Genomic DNA, 23,104 nt, shown 5'->3' with positions numbered 1-23,104 from the left:
GGTGACCTGTGGTGGTCCGTGTCTGTTTGTCTGTTTGATATTTTCTTTCTTGCGCTGTACATTTTATATGGGGTATGAAATGTACAGCGTCAATTTACTGGGAATGAAGGGTCAGAAAGGTGAAAATCCGACGAGATAATTAAAAACTTTATTCATCGAACCTTCTAAAAAGTGTAGAATCGCACTCAAAAGCGATGATTGACTTGCAGGGTGTTACTGATTCACAAATTGCAATGACGCCGTGGAATATTTTCAACTCCATCGCGCTAAATGTCGTTTGATGACCCCGTTTTGACTTCGGGCACGTAACGTGATATCCTAATTCGATTGATTCAGTAGTGTTGATCAGCTGGGAACGCCATTAATTGACTTAAGTTTTCATCGGTTTAATATGCAAAGAATGGTATTAATCTCGTCTATTAACTCAATGGCCACATGCCGGGCCAAAATGCACGGTGCTCCATCGGCATTTTAAAAGTCAATCCTTAAATTCGAAACAGCCAGAAATTATAGGTCATCCGGTTCAAGCTGATTTGCAGATTGTGGTGCAAAACAAAGAAGGAATCTCAAGAGTTTTTAAAAAGAGGTGCAAAGAGGTTTATGGCGTGATTAAAACTTGCCAACAAGAGTAGATCCAATTTATGTCAGCCTATAGCTTTCAGCAAACATTTCACCGAACGGTTTCTTAGTTAGCTATTTAATCCCGTGAATACCCATGTCTGGTGGCAGTACAAATCATTTAAAGCCTTTTCGGTTTAATCTTCTGGATATATTTTTGTCTGGTACATGTAGCACAGCAACAGTGTAAATCATTTAACGCTTTTCGGTTTGAAATCACTTAATTCAAAGTTCTCCAGCAAAAAATATGATACCGGACGTATAGTGGGCCGGCATCACCAACGATGGACAGAATGTAACTCAACGATTCTGCGTCTGAAACGTACCTTTCCATTATTCAGTACGGAAGGAGCTATTGACCAATATTGTAGGTTACATCACTGTCAATGTCACTAAAAGGACTTGAATCATTAAGAAGTATACTGCCTCATAGAGCCTATTGTCACTCGGATCAGTGCGTTTCAGACTATTATTTATAACAAATGTATAGTATCTGTCTGTCCATCGAATAATCTTCTTGTTATGTCTACCCGTTCCACTCTGAAGCAGGGTCAATTGAGCAACTCTTGCTTGTTTGTCCAAAAACAGTATACTGCCATTTTTAGACAATTCAGAGAAATGGAGAAAACCGGTATGGCCTCTAATCATGAACTGAAAAATGATATTTTTTCGATTCCTTCATGGCATATTTCATCGTTTTCGGAATAACTCCTGACCAAACTACAAAAGTACTTTATTCCTTATAGACCCGTATAATTTACATGTTTGGTTATTTTTAGAACACTTGGTACAATATTAAGGTTACAGAGTGAATTAGAAACACTTTGCACCCTCTCGAACGCATCCACCTGTTCCCCGGCAGTTAATGCGACCGGCATTCATCTTCCTTCCCAATTAACTTTTCTGTGCTCAAGCCGGCAAGAAGAATTTCCCTAAAGAAGGGAAATGCACTGATCTCCACGAAGAAAAGGAATTTCCGTCATGGATATGGAGAGGTTGACTTATCATTTTAGAATGGGCCTGACAGGACTGAGAACTGGGTGACCCACATTCATTCTTGATCTGCGGATCAAATATTTCCAACATAGTGACTCTCGCCGGGGGCATGTATGCAAAACCAGAACTTCCTTCTAAATAAAGAATCCAACATTGTCTTTTCACATTCCAAGTCTTTCAACATGATTGCACTGAACAGTCTTGTTTTATTTCAATATTCGTTTTTGAGGATCCAAACTTTAATGAGTAAATTGACAACAGAGATTCAGAATTCCTTGTTTCGTTCGTTCAATTTCTCCCCCATGCCATTAATTGCTCTTTGAAATAACATATTAAATTTTAATCACCCCGTGTTTCATCACTTTAAATGCACACTAAGAGATTTATCTTTGTTTTGTTGTAGTCTACCTAAAAAAACGTCTGTGTTGGAGATTAATGAATTACACAGACCCCATGACTGGTTGTCTTGTCAATGTTTTGTCCTCCGTGCAGTGCAGTGAAGATAATGAAATTCTCTTGGTGGGGTAGAACTCTACGGTGTAGTTGTACAGGTCAGGGGTACAACAACAACTATTTACATTTCGCAACAACTTCAAAGGCATCGTCTTCTGAAGAGGTCAACGGCGTGATCACATTTGCCAGTGGGAGATATCCAATTTTGAATGTACTATTTTGGTAATGGTAACATGAGATCTAATCTAATCAGTTGCTTGTAGAGCCTGCACGCACTCAGATATCGAGACTGGTTACCATGGTTGTAAGGGTATCGTCAGGAGGTGCGGTAGCCTGGCGTGAGATACCAGTAATTGAGGAACCGGATTCATAATGGTTTTATTCCATTCTTAGGTGGCGCACAGTACTTTTTCACTTCTTAATCTTAGTTCCTTGCCCCCGAGTGGGGGATAGGGCCGGACTTTTTCACTACAAGGTTAATAAAAACAGTCTAATAGAAATGCGCTCTCAGATTGACGCAAAACCCCGAGGCAGAAAAAGTTCTTGATAGGAACTTTTGTAAAGAAAATGGAAATCATTTTGTAGGTGTACTAACAAGACTCGTAGAAGTTTGAGCGAATTAATACAAACCTCCTAGGCTGTACTTTAACATCTTTCTTCAAACATAAGCACATTGTTACGAGTATCGTTGTAGAGCAGGGTTGTTTCCAGACAGAACTCAGGATCGCCGGTAACAGCAACAAACTAATTTATTTTCGTAAGATAACTTCACGAATTTACAGCACTAAGCTTCATCAAATTTGAATCAATTTCTCTTACAGAAGAAACTCTCGCTCTAATATACATGAGGCTCAAAGTTCTAGAAACTTCTATTACAAGCTAAATTAAGTAGTTTGACACGGTTTCTAATCTGAGTAATTACATAAGGATTAGAATGTTCTGGAATGTTCTTATACAAATTGGTCACGGCTGAATGACTTCAGGTTCTAGATTGTTCTAGGACTAGACTTAGACAATTTTTCGTAACACACATGTTTCTCTTAACTCAGTAAGCACACCGAAATTCCTCGAATATACAGTATACAGTAAATGGATTATTGTGAAAATATAAAGGTGCGGTAGGGAGGGGTAGTTAAGGTTTCTCGGTTGAATAGGGAAGGGGGGGTTGGCCATTTAGTCCAATATTTTAAAACATTAAGGGTGAGGCCTCTCTCCTAAATCCGCCAGTGGCAGCAATGTATCCCACTCAGAAGGTAGCGGCAAAACTCTAATACGTCATATCATTTAAAGCTAGCTTCTGAAACCGGAGAAATTTAAGCGCTGCACTAAAGAACTGCTAACCTATGGACAATTTGTTGCCGTTGGTATTGTTGTTGTTGTTGTTTATTAAGAGTGAGGCCTCTCTTCTAAATCCGCCAGTGGTAGCAATGTATCCCACTCAGAAGGTAGTGGTAAAACTCTAATACGTCATTTAAAGCTAGCTTCTGAAACCGGAGAAATTTAAGCGCTGCACTAAAGAACTGCTAACCTATGGACAATTTGTTGCCGTTGGTATTGTTGTTGTTGTTGTTGTTGTTGTTGTTGTCACACTACCAAAGCAAACTTCTGCGTTAACTAAATGAAAAAGGTCCTTGACGTATTTACCTTTTAAGAACAACTGATTCAAGTAGACAGGACTAACAATTATTTGACGACCTGCAGCTGGTTATCGATATCACAGTAGAACACGAGTCTTGACTGAAAACCATATTCTACCAAATGGTATCAATGGAAATTTATGAAAAAAACATTGAAATGGCTAGTTCACTTGCAAGCTCCGCATTGGAAATGACACCACAATTTCACTCGTGCGTTCGGCTTTCAAAGAATTAGATCATGTAAATAGTCTACTTTATGTAAATTTTATCATAAAGCATACCTAATCGCAAAACTGTCGTTTGCTCGTTCGGCTTCTGCGACAAATCATTCAAGTTTGGTCGAGGCTGGTGGTTCGCCCTTTCGTGAATTACAGTCGAGTCGAAATCTGTATGGCGAGGAAAAAACAGACTGATATGTGGCTAAAGCACTCCAAAACTTCACTATTAGGTCAATTAAGTATTTATCGTAACTAAATTCACTGTAGACTTATTACTGACTTTAATTTCGTATTGCCGAACAAGACTCTCCGCAAGACGAAATGTATAGACATGTGTTTCTTGTCGATCAATAAAAGCAGTAAGTCTAAATCAGCTACTTATAATTTAAGCTTGAATTGAACTGCTTTATATTATAAATTTTGTAAGCTTACCATTTAATGCTATATTTCTTTCCTCCAGCGGTGAATTTAGCGAGAAGAGCGTCGAATGTTATTGGTTTTTTATTCTATCGAGGATGATTTGTTTAGACAGCTGCGAAAAGTGACGCGGGTTTCCCGCGGGCCTAGAGACGCATGTGGCTTAGCACACTTGTGTTTGGCGGGAAAACTTACTTTCGCAGCCTCGTTCTCAGTTCCAAGATGGCGGACACGACGAGAAAAAGGGTCTTTCCTTGACAGTAAAGTGACAGCAATAGAAATTCTGATTGGTTGGTTGCGAATTTTTCTTCAAGTAAAAGAGACATCAAAAGATGTGCATGTGTTCAGTTATACTTTATTTCTATTTACAGTATGATACATCTAGGCCTCAAATCCTATTTCTTACATTTTTCAGTACTATAAATAACGCGGTCGAAAAACGCTGATAAATTAAAAGAAAACACACACTGCTTTCACATGATCTTAGGAAGAGTGCTCTGAGCTTGTAAATCTACTTGAGAAGAAAGATGAAATGCAAAAGAGTTTAAAATAATAAGTCAGTAATTATGCGTTGTCCAAATCAAAACTGTTTGCACTAATGTACCAGCAGGGCGGAAGAAGGTAGCGCCCTGAATGAAGGGCTCAAGAAACGCGTGTGTGACGTATGCTCTAGCCAATCAGAGTGAGTATGAGTATGACGTTCATCAATCAACCTGAATGAAGGGCTCAAGAAACGCGTGTGTGACGTATGCTTCAGCCAATCAGAGTGAGTATGAGTATGACGTTCATCAATCAAGCACAAAGAACTTTTATTATACGGCTGTGTCTCACAAGGACTGGGAACAACCGAATTCAGGAATTTGATTGGCTGAAATGGATATTGAAAGCGGTCTAGATTTCCCCATCTAGATCGGCATCTAGACCGGTAATGTTTTGCGGCAAAAAAGTCGCAAACTAAAATACAAAAATATTGGCTATTTTCTTCAAACAATATTTATTTATGGAAGTCCCAAAAAGCCTGATGAGAAAAAAAAAGTAAACAGGACGAGCGAAGTTTGGCGGAATTGGATTCAGCTCATTGCTGAACACAAGCAAAGTGTCAGTTAGTACAAACCAGTTACATTAAACGAATTAAATTTTTCTTGTTGCCATATAATAAAGATCTTATTAACCGAGCTTAGTCGGTCTGTATGGGAGAATCTTGACCTCGGTCGTATGTTCACACCTCGCTGCGTTCGGTCTGTACTCACGACCGAGGTCAAGATTCTCCCATATACAGACCTCCTGTACATAACACGTTCATCATGATCTGGTTGTATTATTATTAGTAGCTGACAAATTAGCACTATGAGAAGTCTGTGAACTATTCATAAAGCCAAGATTGATGCAATGTGGCAGATTTTTAACCGTCTCCAGGAGGGTTCTCATCTAGTTCCTCCACTTTTATTTGTTTCAGTAGAAATATTCTTCACTCTCTGAAACAGGACAAAGCCCCAGTATTGTTAAATCGAAGATATAACAAATTCACTTCGATTCAAACCTAGTTCAGCCTGGTCTTAGATGCAGTAAAAGAGAACCACAGACTCAATCGACATCTACTTGTTCGAGTTCTTTGTTTTCTTCAACATCAACCGGATGTTCTGTGTCCGCTGACTGCTCCTCTTCCGTGAGTTCAGCCTCTGTATCGTTGGGGTAACATTCAGTCGAGCCATGCCTTTCCCGTTTTGCTTTTGCTCGACGGTTTTGAAACCAAACCTGAAAGAGCGGTCAGATCAGTTTAGATCAGTTTAAAAAAAATCTTAAAACTTTGTGTATCTGTAAGACCATCTTAATTTCTAGGTTTAAACATTAACATTGAAGTATATTGACCTGTTTCACCCCAAAGTGAGTTCAACCATATACCTAGCAATCAACGTGGTCTTAGTCTTTAAGACCGTTGTCCATTTATGTTGAAATCCTTCTGAACATTCAAACGAAAGCTATTGCGCAGTATTTTTAATGGTACAGTTTATTTATATGCTGGCTGCCGAGGCGGTTTTATCATCTTAGTCTGTGGAAGGGACTTTCTTGTGGGACCATTCAAATAAAAACTATTGAGCAGTACTTTCATGTGGTGCAAGTTGGTTGTAACTTTTGAGTCCATGTATGAAACCCGAGTGTAAGCTATTGAGAAGTATTTTGACGTGGTTACCGTATTGTTTCCTTAGAGTAGAATTCAACCCCATTTGGCATGTGAAAAGCTCGTTTTTGGCAATGAAACCCTTCCTTCGACTCCTCAATTGAAATATGTGAAAGTTTATCACCTGAACTCGCGAGTCCCTAAGACCCAGCCTTAGTGCAAGAGTCTTCTTAAACACACTGGTCGGGTATGGATTAATAGAGAACGCCCTTTCAAGTTCATCGATCTGCCATCTTTTGTAAGTGGTTCGGTTTCTCCTGCCTGTTTTGTCGTGGCAAAAGTCTGCAAAAAATTGAAACGGTACAAATAAGTGGAGCGCATATGAATTTGTTGAAGAGAAAATGAGAAGTGCGTTGACTTATAACAATATAGTAAAGCGAGGGTTAAGATGGGATCTAAAATAAATGGATTTAATCTTTTCACTACCACTCGTTTTTTCTTCCTGAGGTTGCAATCTCACTGTGTGATCACAAAAAATGAAAACTGGTAGCACTATATGGAACATGTGGAACATGTGTATAAGGTGGTCATAACTTTTAAGTGTGTCACCATTTAAATGAAAGCTACTGAGCAGAGCTTTCGATGAATGCTGAACCCAAGAGTCCAGAGATTCAAATTTGTTTCTATGACATTTTTGAAAAGACATTGGAGGACTTGGGTTAAATGCAGTTTGCGATTTATTGTGGCAAACTGTCTGGCAATAATGCTTCACTTGTTAGCTTTAAATTCAAGTCAACGGTGGAATTCGAGACATAACTGAGATTTGGTTTTGATTTCTGGTTTTAATTTCATCATTATCGCTACTCCAACATATCCGGACCCTTGATAGCTTGACCAACACTTCACTTAACAGCGAATCAGGAAAGGTCTAAAAGAGATCAACGGTACCGACCGTGTAAGCTGTCAATCAAGTGGTGCAAGTTGTTTGTGAACCCGATTCACATAAAGAAGTCCCTCCCAGAGGCGCTGTTTAACTAGCAAGCCGCGTTATTTGCATCTTTGGACATCTCTAGTTTACACAGCTCAACAGAATAGCTAAATCCGCGGTCACCTGTACGTATGTGTTAATACTGTATTCAAGGTGGTAAAACACAGTCTCTGGACATGCCACGATAAAATTATGACATAGAATATTTCACAGTGGAATCAATCAAGATCGAGACTATAGCCTTTGTTCATTTATTGAACCGCGCACAGAGAAAAATCGCCAATTATTAGAAATACATCTAGGTCTTCTTGTATTTAATTAGACGATTTAAAATGATTAGTAAAACAGCCAGAGAATCAAACAAGCATTCAATCTGTCCTTTCTTTCTTTCTTTTTGCGCCTTTATAGCTCTGAAATAAACTGACCGGATGAAATGGAGAAAGGCAAATAAATGTGGGATTCTTTGGTTGGCCGAAAACGTGATTGACATCAAATATTTCACTAAAAATAATATTGCTTTATGCATCCTAAATAAATGCGTATCACAGAGAAAAACAAATTTATAGTTAAAATATAAAGAAACTAAAATGAATAGTTGAAACTCGGTTAAATAAATGATAATTTAATGATAATAATAATAAAAAAAACTTTCGGTATCATCTCGAATTTTATCTGAAATTAAATTGATTGGCCTTCGGATAGCATGGCTTTACACTTTGCCATGGTTTTTTTTTTTTTTTTCATTTCGCTCTCAAAAATATGTATTATACCAGAAAACAGCAACATTGAAAGAGAAAAACTGAATAACGATTTATCAGAAGAATATTATTATAAAACTAGAATCTTTTGAGCGCAACTATTCGGTTAAGTGTTATCTCCTCGCTTTAAATGACCAATTTGCGTAGATCATTACAATTATAATACCTAGACGCAAATTTCTCGTAAGGGAAATATCTTTACCGCCCGCAGGCCGCATTTATAGCGTTAATGAAGCAATTAAGAAATACTTGGATGGTGTGAATTTTTGAATCAAGGTTGATATAAAAACTTGCTTTTGTGTATTCTTCAAAACAAGGGTGATCGTTGGGCGCGGGTTTTCTGTTTTCATAAGCTGACAGCTGCACAAAGATCGTCCAACCAAAGTATCGATCGGAAGTTAATTACCTTGAATTTTATGTCGAAATCGATCCGTAAAAGAGTGACATATTGGAAGAGATTCATATCAAATAAAGGACTTCCTTGATATTTCTGCTTCATTCGATCGCTCCTTTTTCTCTGGCGTGCCAGCTAGTAAATGAATTTCAAACGAATACCGTAAATTAATTGATGCTTTTGCCGGGCCATTGTCAAAAACATTTACTGCGTTTGATTCAAGTCGATCAGTTTTGACGCTCCTGTTTGAAAAACAGCGACATAGAACTGACGAAGAAGTGACAAAGTCAGTTGGTTTACAACACAAAAGAACTGCTTGAAAGTTGAAGTTTTATGGGGGTGAAGGGCGAAATAAAGTCAATCTATGAACGAAAGTGTTTGAAAATGTTGTATATTTTAAGTTGTAACGATTCTGCATGCGTTAATAAGCATTTATTATTAGAAACAAAATTATTTATTAAAAAAAAAAAGGAGAGTTACTACGATGCCAAGATATAAAGTTTCATGGCCCACGAAGGATTGTACTATGAAATGTATAACAAAACATTTATTATTAGTGAAATATCGGGACGTCTGCCCATTTGCCGTAGGCGTGCTGGAAAACCAATATACGATTCAAATTTTGATATCAGTGCGTAAGTCTCTTCTTGCATTAGTGGTAGAAAAGAGGAATAATTTTCGATTAAATTTATCTGAAATTAGCCTCTTATCAGCCGGAAAAGAGAGATCACAAAAGTACTTAAGTGAGATCAGAAATTAAAGTTCATTATTAAAGCTACCGAACTATTGTTCATTAAAATCGAAACATTTCCGAAACAAAACCATATCGAAGTGGAAAAGATTAACCTCTGCAACAGAAGGCAACTGTTTTTGTGCTTTGAAGACAATTAGGTACTTGAATTTTCTCTAATGAAAGTTAGTTCTGGATTTATTCGAGCCCTAAAGAAACTCAGCAATGCAAGCTTTGACAGTAAGTTTCTTCACGAAAAACCTATATTTTGACTCAATGCAGCCATTCCTTGAGTAAATCAAGGACCCAAATATTCAGTGATGATGTTTTAGTCAAAATTTCATCAGGCGAAGACTGCTATTTTGGACTGTTTTTTTTAGAAAACTGAATATTTCATACTCTACCAAGTTCTTCAGTTGAATTTATTGCCGTTTTTCAGTCACAAAATCACACAGAACCAGATCAGCGATATTGGACCGGCCGAAAATGAACCTAATAATTGCAGTAATCATCGTTTAAATCGTGTTAAATACCATGCTTTTTTAAAACCGGATGTTTAAAACTCGCAAAAAGGCTCGTTTAGAACTTCTCAATGAGAACTTGGTAAACATTTATATTGCTTATTCGCTGATAATGTAAAGAAAAGAAACTCAGTTATAGTACAACATAGCTTGAAACTGACCATACCGTTTTTAAGGTCATCCATATCCCTGCCTCGTCCTTCTCTAGCGGAGTCCGACAAGTTCCTAGATTCACCTTCGACAAACTGCACTCGATTCCTCTCGCAGTAACACTCGCAGGTGCAACGGGGGATGGTCACCACTTGATAAGGTGATACGGCTCCATATCTCATACCTCCCAGGCGATACGGATGATGATGCGGGTAAACGTATTGATGTCGAACCAGGTCCATGTCGTGTTGTTGCGTTCGAGGTTCGTTGCTCAAAACTAAATTAACTGGTAAATTCGCTACAAATATAGAGGACGCGTTTGCAAAGCTGTCCAATTGTGTGTTGAATGCCCGCAGCTCTTGATTGAGACTGGTGTGAAAGACACCCGCCAGCCAATACCAACAAGGCGTGTCAAAGGACTCATTTCTTCCTTTTGTCAAGAGACAAAAAATAATCTCGAGAGCTGCAGAACCTAACATTGTGTTGCCATGGTAGTAAGACCAAGAAAAGCCGCCGCATTTCATTGGCTTCTTAGAAGTTGCTCTTTTGTTAAAAGCTAAAGCTTCGAAGCAAAGTGGAATTCTTCAATATATTACTGAAACTACACAACACCCCGACAATATGAAATATTCCACAGCAGTAAACAAGTGTTATTTTTTTTCAGAATTTTCTGTCGTGACTTGTTGAAATCTCTGTTGCTGTACACTGAAATATTACTTAATGCGGGTTTTTAGCCGTCACCGTTTGTCCATAAATCTTTGTGCATTCTAATTTACAGGTAACAAATTGTATTTGCCAACACAATATTTCTAACAGTGTAACATTAGTTACTTCATTTTGGAAGATAAAAAGCAGAGATTTTTAAAATATTGGATCTAAATTGTTCCAAGCTGTTCGGCATAAATCTCTTTACAAAAGGTGGTGAATTTTATCGGCATTGCCGTAAAATAGAACGCGCAATTTCAAAGGACGATTTTCTGAAAGGTTCACTTTTCCAATTACATCTTTTCCGTCTTTTCTCAGACGAAAGCAAAGAAGGATTTATTTTTCCTTTTGCAAACAAATCTGGGCACTCAAGCGAAGTGAATAATGGTGATTTAGCAAGGCAGGGTTTATTAATGTTTCATCAAGCTGATCTTTTACATACAGCTCATCAAATTTTAATTCTCAAAGAATACTCTCTAAAGTCACACCTTTTTGAAAAGACCTGTCTCGTGGCGCTGTCTTTGTCTTCTCGAGATAATCTTCATTCACGTCTCCATATAAAACTTGGAGTCTTTGTAAAAAAAGGGTTCTTTTTGAATTTCAACGTTCTCAAAATTTATACCTTTAACTTGAACAAGTTAATACCTCTTCGGTGACACTGAAGGAGGTTGTTGAGGACCACGTAAAATGAGGAACACAGTAAATGTATATTTTTATCCCCTTGCCTCGTGTGTTTGTTGAGGATGGTCAACAGCCAAGTTGAAAATTGTTCCAGAATTCACTTAATTGATAGTCTGAGTTCCACAGCCATCGGCTCGTAGCGCAGCATTTGATGGGTTTTTATCAGTTCCTCTTCACTGAATCTCTCAAAAGTCCACAACAGTCGACTTGCTCCACGGGTAACAACAATATTTTCTTAGTTATTCCACGTTATCTGTCAAGTCTGTCAAGCAAAACAAAAGAACAGGTTGCAATAAACACACAATTCAAAATCACTTTAATCCGCACTCGTCGCCGAAATCTGAGCCAAGCCACTCGAAACTGATCCTTTATGTGAAGCCCAATTGCCTCCTAAACTCGCTGAAAACTAAAGGGCTTTTAACGAACATGCTAGCACCATAAATGAAAGCAATTTGGTAACTGATAGCTCGTATGAACTTCAGCTCATTATAGAAGGATTTCCATTGCTTCAGCAAACAACCAACAAATTATTACTCTATTTTGAAGACTGATCAGAGTTTGATTTCGGTAGCATTAACATACCAAACAAAGGCATCTTTTGAAACCAACCTACGCAAGTCTGATTACTTCTTTCATTCGCTTTAACAGCTTCATTTGTTTTCTTATTTTCGTTTGGGTTTATTTGCTAATAAGAGAACTAAATTTTCTCCTTGTAATGTAAATATATACGACCAGTTGCTCCTTAAATATGCGACGCAATTTTCTTTCAAACCGGCGCTAAAACTGAAATATCATTGTTAAGCGAAAAATACGGCTTCGAAAAAAACCCACTAAAACCAGACTGATTGGCCTTTCAAAAGTCCGAAAACGGATTAACTTACTTAGTAGAGGTAGTAGAACTGAGGGAAGATATTAAAATTTGATAAAGATGTCCCAATTTGCTCGCTACAAACAGAATTGTAAAACAAACCTTATTTTTTATCCTTGGAGAAGTTTAAGTTAATTCAGTGACTTTTATCAAAATTTCACCAAGTTTCGCGTAGACTCAGCCGAACTCAGAGAGACCATAACTGACTGAAAAGGATAAATTTTTTTAAATTTCGTGTTTTCCGTCAGTCGTGAAGATAAAATTACAGTCTGTTTCCAGAAAGCAGAGCGTAATTTAAAATTAATAAAGACTTTAACTAGCTGAAATGAATAGTGAAACACAACGGGCAAATTAAGCAAAACATTAGTGAACAATGCGGGATGATTTACGTAGAAAGATCTCGTTCAGCTGTGCATACAGTGTGTGGCTTGCGGTATTTTAACTTCTTATCATTTTAGGTGAAGACGACATCCTGAACGAACGCTGCAGTCGTCGCGCATGGCTGTGATTTCACTTACACGAGGAAGCCAGTGAAAATTGAATCACTGAAGATGCAGATGACGATCTTCGCAAACTTGCCGACATCATGCGACGCGCATAATACTGGAAGAGACTAATATATACCGTTTCTAGGAGATGCAAGAGCGAAATAAACGTTATCGATTACTAAACAGCCCTTTTTGTGATATTTTCGCGGTTGAATCAGTCGAATTCATAGGGCGACTTCTCACTGAAAAAACAAATTGAATGTTTTGGGGTGTAAATTGAAGTACAAAAACCGCACAGAACAAATTTACTCGCTTCGCTAAGTTAAAATCTATTTCATTTGCCTACTGGAATTTTTTAAAAAGAAATTAAAACTGATCAGGAAAGCACGTTTAATTAATTTATTTGTTTATTTATTTATTTTTTAACAAAAGGATGTTTTAGGGCCTGATTACATGGCGAATTTCAGCCCGGGCTGAATTTCAGCCCGGTAAGCCGAGCTGAAAATTTCTGCCCGGCTTCTGAAACAAATTCTCATGAAATCAAATTGGCGATTACATGGAGAAGGCTTCATCCCGGGCCGCAATTCAGCCCGGGCTGAAAATCCTAGCCCGGTTTTTCAAACCGGGCTAGGATTTTCAGCCCAGGTAAACGGGCTAAAAAGTCTGAAAAAATCCCATGTAATCGAAACGGAATTTCAGCCCGGGCTGAAAAGCAGAAAATAAGATGGCTGCCGCTGTCACAGTGATATGTGTATCCCCGTGATATGTGTATCCCCGCACACATATCACTAGTGATATGTGTATCCCCTCCAAAATGGCGACCAGTGATATGTGTATCCCCCACCCCCCTCCCCTCTACTTTAAATAGCAATATCCTCCTTAAGAGCGCTCTCGTCGTCCGGTCGCTTACCCAAACAAACTTAAAACACAAATCTCAATTTTTGTAGTTGAAAAAGCTTACGTATCTGCTGCTGGAATTGTGTTCTTGATCCTAACTGGTTTTCTGCGAGCAGGATATAATGAATTTAAAGTTGAACACCAAATGGATCGAGATATATTTCAATTTGAGTTTCACGGCACGGGATTTCTAGGACGATATTAATTGTGCGGTGCATTCTCACCCCTCGAGTAACGCATATTCTCCACTGTTCATCGCCTTGTTTGCATCTGAATTATTCGTGGAGTGAAACACATATCACTGCTTCGACCCGCTCGCCATGAAATGATTAGTGGCACTCGTGTATCCCCTGTCCCGCTTTTGAGATCAGTTCGACTTCTTGTAAGATATGTTAAGTCTCAACTGTATACATTGCTATATTGCGAACATTGCTAGCAAGTTTCATAATAATCGACGTTTATTCTTCGGCAGTTAGCCTAGATAACGGCTGCCTTCAGGGGATACACATATCACTGCGCCATGTAATAATTAGTGATATGTGTATCCCCTGCATGCGGTCGTGTACAACCGAGGTCAGTGAAACTCCAGAAATCCCAGGCTATGAATAAATGCCGGGTGTAAATATTTCTAGCCAGCCAATTTTGACAATGTAAATGTAATGGGCATTTTTCTTCTTGGGTAGAAAGCCAATATGACAGCTGTGTCCATGGGGATACACATATCACTAGTTCATGAAATAATCAGTGATATGTGTATCCCTTATTATCCCGTGCACGCGTGCACGCGTTTTTAGTGGAATTATCGAGTTTCAAACTCCAGTAAACCCAAGCCGTGTAAAAACGTCGGGTGCTAATATTGCCTGCAGTTTTGACAGGGTTGATGCGCTATATTATAACAGTTGTGTTTATGGGGATACACATATCACTGCGCCATGAAATAATTAGTGATATGTGTATCCCCTGCACGCGTTTTCAGTTTAGATATTTAGACATTCGAGTTGCAAACTCCGCAAACCTCAACCTGGGTATAAACGTCGTCGCGAGTAAGAAGCCAGCACGTTTCGGCAATAATTGGCCCTTTTCTTCGATCAGGTCGATAGCCAATCTAACAGCTGTGTTTAGGGGATACACACTGAGATCACTGCGCCATGAAATAATTAGTGATATGTGTATCCGCTGTTCGAAGTTTTAGTCAGATATACAATCGAGTCGGTTGGAACTCAACCAAACTCAAGAAATTCTAATCTGCTCCGTAGGGCGCAAATTCGTTTCTAGTTTCTCCTACTCTTTACAGCGCTCGTTGGAACCTCGCAACCGAGTCGCCATTTTGTTCGTTGAATGCCCAGGCGTATCAGTGTTTTGTGTATCCCCACAGGGAATACACATATCACTAGTGATATGTGTGCGGGGATACACATATCACGGGGATACACATATCACTGTGACACCGCCACGAAGTAGAAACTATCTCAGTGGAATAAAGGCGATAAAATAGAGACTCCCTCTAATTTTAAAGCTCAGATGGAATATAAGAACATCGAGACAACGTTAAACAGCACGAGGCTGTCGGGGAGGCCATGAACTCGGCAAGCTTGAGGACATATATTCTTTATATGCAAGTACGTCTTTCTGGCTAAGAGACAGGTTTCGTTTCAGTTCCATCATCATTGTAGGGTGTTACTATCCCAAAAAGTTAAAAATTGAGCGCCAATAAAAGGTCAAACTACGAGAGAAGCAATGCGTCTATTTTGACGATTCGTGTTCTCGACGCCATTTTGATTCTCTGGAGACTTTTCGCACACAATTTCATATTTGGCGCCGAGGCTAATATTTCAGGCCCTAATTAGTGTAGTTTATTTGCCCGAGGCTTATTTCAGTCTCCGAAATTCTCCTTCGACATTTAATATCTATTGCAAATAATGCCGAACGTCACGTACATTTACAAGAATCAATCTCCGGTCTATTAGTGTTATTGAAGAAAAACGTACTGATCAGTTAAAATTTTTAGCGACAACAAAGACACGGATGCCACGTCTTGAAAAATTTAACCTTAATTTTTCACGTTTGTCAACTACAATCCATCTTGTTTCACTGGAGTGCAGTGAATCCATCGCGACGCATCTTATCTCCGAAGATTTCCGTAATCTTCCGAACGCGTGTCGAAGCTGAACAAATAAACTTCCAGAGATTTCAGAAGTATTTCGAGACTTCCGGTCTGATCTCACGCCAGCTACTATAGACTTTCAAAAAATGTGCAAGCTCGAACAATGCATGAAAAAAGTCCATGTAAATCATGATACTTCCCCAAAATCTTCGATTCTGGAAGGAAAAAAGTCAGTAATGAAAAGTACTGACGAGAAAGTTGTATAGTGAAACCTCAGTTGAAAATAGTTTGTACTGTACAAACTATTTTCAACGACTGACTCTGGAAAGCTGGTACACTAACCTAGAACAAACGCCTCTTAACAGATGTCAACAACTACCGGCGCCTTACAAACGACTTATCCACGACAGAAACGAAACCGACAAACGGACTTCTAACAGACCGACTTAACAATACACGGACCAAAAACCGACCTACTTGACTAACAATAGACGGATCGAAACCCACCAATGACTGATGACAAACTTTACACGAGTCTTTCAGCCAATACCATCATGACTATACTGACCAATCACGTTCAACGGACCAGACTTATAACATCATCGACTGACAAACACTATTCACTTGACTCTGAAGATGACTTCCGCTCAGGTTGTCGAAACGTCAGTCACCACCAACAATTCTTTTCAGAACTACACTCACCGGACGATCACACTATACGAAACTTGTCCTTGTTTTCCGAGCGTGAACTGTGTGACTTGTACGCTGGAAGTTTACGGTGTATTTCTGGTCCGTGATCGTGGGATTTTTTTTTTATAACATTTTCAGTCATGTAACAAATGTGTTATTAACCAAGCTTCTACTGGACCGTACTGAGAGGATATTGGCCCTCGATCCTGTTTGTACGTACTGTCAAAATCTTGCGCCGATAATATCCTCGTACTTCGTTCAGATATATGTAACGAACTCATACAAAGTCAACCTCACTTTTCTACTTACCGCATAGTTTCACGATTATCGTGAAGCCATATGTACCCTGTTAGAAAATGACAGCTTTCTACAGGAATAAGCACGGGTATTTTTTTAAATGTTAACGGAGAAGGTCACTCTAAAAAACGTAATATTTTTTGTCAACGCGAATAAAAACCTTGCGCTTAGTTTAGCCACTCACTGAAGTTTCACCCTCTAAAGAACATGTTTTCCTTATGAATTTCGTCTCCAAAGAAGCCCAAAATTTGGACATCGTTGCCGCCATTTTGAACAGTGCTCAGCAGCCAAGGCCGCGTTTTCGTGACGTCATTCGGTCCAAGAGATTTTGTCCAAATGGCTTCCGAAGAGCCTTAACTACCATTCTGGGTTAAGGCTGCTCTTGAGCCAATATTTTGAGCCAAACATGCTCCAAACTCCTGAATTATAGCATTGTCGATAGTGAAGTGGATAATCGCTTGGAAAAAAATAGATTTTGCTGACCTTGTGAAGGATGCCAAGTCAAAGAAGAAGACACATTGATCATCGCAGTTATATACACAACGCCTGAAGAAACTTCAGGCTTGAACGGGATTCGAACCCATGACCTCTACAATACCGGTGCAGTGCTCTACCAACTGAGCTATCAAGCCAACTGGGAACTGGTCATATTGTGAGTTCGTAACGGTTTCAATTTTCATAGGTTAATTATCTCCCAAGTTATTACACTGTCTTCAGTATGTCAATCAAAGTGGAATACAATTTTATTTTTAATAAATTATTGCAGAAATGTTACAACTTCCTGATAACATCCAGTTATTCTTGACCCTCAATGAATCACTGAATATCCCCAAAGAGAAAATCTGTTGTAACTTAAAAAGATAAAAAAGATCTGACTCTTGATGTCAAAAATATAAATTATCTTAAAATGGGACTTGTTACAAAGTAGGTAATTTAATTGCAAAGTTGTACTTTTGATCACAACCAGTATCACAGGCATAAAATAAAACTAAATTTGACACTTACGCCTGTTTACAAGGAGGGTGGTTACCCTAGCAAGCGGGTTAATCTAGCACTCAAAGATTTCCTCTTTTTTTCTTTGTCATGTTTACAAGGCAGCTAGGGTTACCCGGGTAGGCGGGTTACCCTATCTACATGCTGGGGTTACACTGGCAGGCGGGTTAACTTTTCTGCCTTGTAAACAGTCCAGGTAGGGTTAACCCGCCTACCCAGGTTAACTTTCTATTGTTTCGAGACCCTTTGAGTGTAACCACACATTAAGTGCCAGGTTGTTGGGCTGCCCCACCCGTAAAATTTTGTTTGTAAACCCGGGCTATCTTTTGCCCTCCAGTTAGGGTTAACCTGCTTGCTAGGGTAACCCTCCCTCCTTGTAAACAGGCCCTTACTACGTAAATCCATCAATATGTTATGTCAAGTTTGAACATCAGTTATTTCAGTTACCCAAATTAAAGTCAACTGTTATTGCTGACTTTCATGCGGTTTAGTAAGAAAGCAAAAAAATTACTTTGTTCTCACACAAAAGCTTGGGCATGCCCCAAGCCGTGAAACTCTCCCTTTGATTCTAGATCTTTTTAACTTCCAGCAACCCATAATTTTCTGACCACAAAGTTGACAGATGTATAGAGCATAAGTTAGCTTAAACTGATTCAATTGCATCAAATAATTTGACATCATCTGCAAAAAAAAGAAAGAAAATTTTAGTAGTTACAATATCTAGCTGGTTAATGTACACTAAACTACAATACACTAATATGAATGTGGTTTCCTCTATTGCAACATTAAAGAGGATTAGCCACATTGGCCCCAGCTCAATTTTATCTGGATTTTCTATCTGAGTCAAATAAGAATTTGGACGTGTTGGTTTTTCAGAAGAGAATAAATCCAAAGGACTCTGAGAAAAAAAAAAACTCTTGGATAAACGCAAGTACCAACAACAAACTCATCCCACATTATGGTACTGGGTTGGAATCAAACCAGGGCCTGGGGGGTACTCTACAAAGTTTCATACGAGGAGGCTCAGTCCCAAGCTCTGAATCCCAAGGTCCAACTCCTTACCCTTAATTGTATACCATTTGACAGAAGAGGTACCCCTTTCACTAAGACCACTGCATCCCTTAAAACCCCTGGAATGAAGTTAATGAACAGTGTCACAACATCTAACATGACACACAGAGAAAACAAAGGAACTTGCTCTCTTTGCATGATCTGAGACAATACCACTGAAAATTCACAGATAAAGAACAGACTACTCATAGAGTGATTTTGTTGCCAAAAAATGCTGATGAATGGCTTTCAAACTTCCAAATTCTACTTGTTCTTAAAGCCTAAATCTCATGGCCAATTCTCATGATATTTGTAAGCACCACCAGTAAAATGCATTAAGCTCTGAGTGCAATGTGTCCAATTCACAATTGCTAGTTCACAAAACCGCAAACCATCACCGAACCAGTTCAGCTTTTCAGCCAGAATATTTTACTTGAGAGCCAAAGTGGCCCCTGAAGACCTTTTTTTAGGGGCCAATTTTTGGCGGTCATTCGTCTACTTATTGCGGAAAAATCATGTGCCCCTGATTAGATTATCAAGGGTAACACACAGAAGCTCACTCGAATTTTTTCTTTCGGGGAGAGTGGCAGTAACACAGGATAAATAAAATGTTCATCAAATAAACTAAGCTTGTTTCAGAGCTAAGAAAATGAGTAATGATTTAATAGTGGCCCCATTGGAGGATCTGGGTATTCCAATTATCCCAATAATTTTTGGCCTAAATATCCTATATCCCGTGAATTTAATCTTTCAAAAATAACAAATGAATATTCCCACTCGACCTCTCAGGATGTCCACCCTACCGCTATCTGGATTTGTTCTCGGTAGCCCCAAGTTCAACTCCTCAACCACATTGTGTAAATAACCAACTGGTCAGCCTCCAACCAGTTGGGATTCTTAATAGTTAATGTTATATTTGAAATATGTGTTTATTCATTTACAGTGTCCCCAATTAGCACATTTAATGGTGCTAAATACATTTGACACTTAATTAAAGTTATTATTATTATTATTATTTCTATTATTATTATTATTATTAATATTATTACAAATATCTCATACTGTAAATTGTTTAATTAGTGCCTCCCCTCAAATAAGTGCCCCCTTCAAATAAGCACCCCTCCTATCAGCCAAAATTTAAAATAAGCACCTTCTCCCCTCTCCTCTCTAAGTATTGACTCAACAAAGGATGTATTTTCTTGGCCATGTTTAATCACAACCAACCGATTATCGAATCGTTCAAGCACTGTGCATTGACCATCACAATGGATGGTAGTGAAGATCTACTGATTCATTGCCTAAAGCTGCCCAACCAACCTTGTGCAGCAGGCCTAGACTGGTTAAAGGGATTAGTCATTATGTAGTTCTTCAAGAGAGAGAAGATCCTTTTGATGGACTTAGACACAGTCCGATGGAATTAGGACGTGGCCGATAATATTCATGATGAAAAAATCAAAATTGATACTAAATATGTAATCATGCTTGCCAAACTAATTAACTGCATATGGGATATTAGATTTGTACACTGTTTCAGTTTGTGAACACGTCAAGTTTGGAAAACTAATTGCAAGAGTAACAACTCTGCCGCTATTAAAACTTTAGGAAAAGTTCTGTACGTTGATACACAGCTTATGTTGTTGTTTATGCACAATATTTGATGTACTACAAAAAAAGATTATATCTGGCCATGATTTAGCCAGCAGCACAGGCATTATTTTGGAGTGGAATGCTAGATAAATCGAGTTTTTGATGCCTCAATCTTGGATTGTAATTGGATGTTTGACCGGTAGAAGGTTGGTGCAGAGGTGGGGTGGGGCACTTGAAATGACGTATTTTTCCTTCCTCTCCCACTCCCCCCTTGCCCATTTTTTCCACTTAATGCCTATTCCCTCGGCAAATATTTCCGCACCCCAAACTCCCAGTTACCAAATGCAAGATGGTGGCCAAATACGAAAATACGAAAAAGTGCACTCGCACGCCCAGCCTAGCCATGATTTAAGAAAAATTAAGTAAGTAAGGTTACTGTTTACCTTAAGGAGTGTCTCATGAAGAGGCAATGTAGCCCGTCCAGTTTAAACCGAAGATATACAAACCATCATATCAAATTCAAGCTTAGAGCTGGCTATCAAAGTATACCAAAACAAATTTTGAAATAAAATGAACTGTCTAATTTTTCACATGCTCTAAATACAAGTGGCCAAATCACTTTTTGAAAGATACAAGACAAAGCAAATTTTTTTTTTTCACTAATCTAATTTGTTCCTCAATTTCTCGACCCAAAGCACTAAAAAAGTGTGTCTGAGATATGATTTGCCATATTTAATTTGAGTGAAAAGTTACAGAACATTTTCAAAATAAGATTAAAAAGATATACAGTGATAGTACAAAAAGATTTTTCTTGTTTAATGTCAAACTAGCTTCTGTCCAAATTCTAGGGCAAACAAACAAATTCCCTTTGGCTTCTAGCCTTCAAAACGTGATTCAGACGCTTGCATTTACAGGTTGTGAAAAATCCAACAATTCATTTTATTTCAAAATTGCTGGTATAGTTTAATAGTCAGCTCTAGCTATAAGCTTTAATAAATTTGATATAAGGGTTTAGACAGCTTACATAGCTGCAATTTAAACCGGACGCGCCACATTACTTCTATGCGAGACACCTCCAAAGGTATACGGTAATGGTTTTATCTGAAGCACCTCCCATGAATAAGCACCCCCAGTCTTTTCAGAAATTTTAAATAAGTGCCCCAGGTGCTATTTGAAGATTTAAAGTATCCCACTAATTTTTACCCCAAATATCCTGTTAATTTTTTACCTAAAATTAATATCCCTCATTCAAAAACTCCTAAAAGGACCTCATTATTTTAAAAAAGAGATCAAAGTCTGGCCTTGCAACTTAAATCCTTAAAATTGAAATAGCAGTTTTTTTTAACTGTCTTACTGGAGAAAAAGTCATTACATGATTCAAAAATAATCATTTCGAATAGTTTTTTAAAAATATCAAAGTAATTTTCAGAGAAGCAATGTTATCGACTTCGACTTCCTCATCTTCTTGAACAGACACTAAAAGCAAATGGATAAAATATGGCCAATGGGTTACAATAAGCACATTTCATTATCCAGACAAATTATTCACTGCAAACAAAAATAGTTTGTGTTATAACATTTTCGTCTGCAATACAAATTCTATCATGCGATAATGTAAATTTATTTTTGCGGAAAAGTTTCCATAATATGAGCAAAACGTTATAGCAATAGCTCATGAAAAGAATATTTCAAAGTAAGAATAAATATGTGGGAATGATCTCGAAATGTTTCTTTGGAAGTGAAAGTATACGTCATTACTTATGCAAAATACGTCTCGTTGTTCGGTTGGCGACACGAAACGTGGAAATTCAAGCTTTATTACAGAACTCCAGCCATCTATAAATCATGTCCTAAATTTTGACTTAGAAAAGATGCAGCGATCTTTTTCAGTGAATTTTATCTGTATTAAACCACGATCAGAGTAAAATATATACACTGACTGCTAAACTGCTTTTCAAGACGTAAACAATTGTACTACATGCAGGAAGCCGACTTAGCGCTGGCAGGGTGTGTCGAGGATAAGTACTAAAAATATCGAAAATACCCAGAAAAATATCTTGATCACTGACTTATTTGCTTAGAATTTCACAGGAAACAATTTCCAAACCATTTACGAAAGAATTGAATCATTTTTGTCCTGATTAAATGAGAACTGACACACAAACTGGATTTCTATTCACCAATACTCGCAGCGAAACATCTTGGCGCTCTTCGATGACCTGACGCTGCGAACGGACACGAAAAACTTTCAACAAAATCTCGTATGTTATGAGGCCAAAAAGCGCTCTATATATCGAAATAAAGAAAAAATGCTTTTAACTTTAAATCAGAGAGCTGATTAAGGAATAAAACGGTACAAAACACTTGCAAATGCACTTCTTCTGTTATCGTGGACTGACCCTTTGAAAATGGATATTGTGTTCGTGGAAGGCGCGTTGTCTTAGAATATGCGTTGCAACTTCTAGATGGCAAAGTTAGCCACATAAACAACAGATTTCTTACCAGATGACAAAAAAAACTCTCCTGGTGACTTTAAACTGAAAACTGTGGCAAAAGAGGGCTCTAAGTTTGAAAACAAGCAAGATCGATGCATTGTACTTGTAACCGTAATCGCCAAGATGGCGGTTAACTTCGTTGAGAAAGAGACGTATGAAACAAACTTAAAAATTTCCTCTCTGCGAAAATAAAATTTGAACATAAATAGCTTAGCTTCAAGATGAAAGTAAATTGAATAATACTACGTTA

The 23,104-nt window shown here is 38.2% G+C and overlaps 1 protein-coding gene and 1 non-coding gene across 3 annotated transcripts; both read right to left on the bottom strand.

Annotated features, from left to right (window-relative positions):
- Positions 1-4,678: 4,678 nt before the first annotated feature.
- LOC110049596 (uncharacterized) lies at positions 4,679-13,337 on the bottom strand. Of its 2 annotated transcripts, XM_020755401.2 has the most exons (3): positions 10,016-13,337; positions 6,643-6,800; positions 4,679-6,094 (listed from the first exon to the last, which is right to left on the bottom strand). In XM_020755401.2, the coding sequence occupies exons 1-3, from the start codon at positions 10,521-10,523 to the stop codon at positions 5,924-5,926; spliced, it is 837 nt and encodes a 278-aa protein (XP_020611060.2). In that variant the 5' UTR covers positions 10,524-13,337; the 3' UTR covers positions 4,679-5,923. The 2 variants fall into 2 exon arrangements, with proteins under 2 accessions (XP_020611060.2, XP_020611059.2); XM_020755400.2 differs by having other exon boundaries at positions 6,005-6,800.
- Positions 13,338-17,288: 3,951 nt separating this feature from the next.
- Positions 17,289-17,361, bottom strand: Trnat-ggu (transfer RNA threonine (anticodon GGU)). Its single transcript has one exon. It is a non-coding gene; the product is annotated as a tRNA-Thr (tRNA).
- Between the last annotated feature and the right edge of the window lie 5,743 nt (positions 17,362-23,104).

This window comes from Orbicella faveolata, unplaced genomic scaffold, assembly GCF_042242905.1.
Source record: "Orbicella faveolata isolate gen_17 unplaced genomic scaffold, um_ofav_v1 contig_2, whole genome shotgun sequence".
Taxonomy (NCBI): Eukaryota; Metazoa; Cnidaria; class Anthozoa; order Scleractinia; family Merulinidae; genus Orbicella; species Orbicella faveolata.
This window is presented reverse-complemented; position numbering and strand designations above follow the sequence as displayed.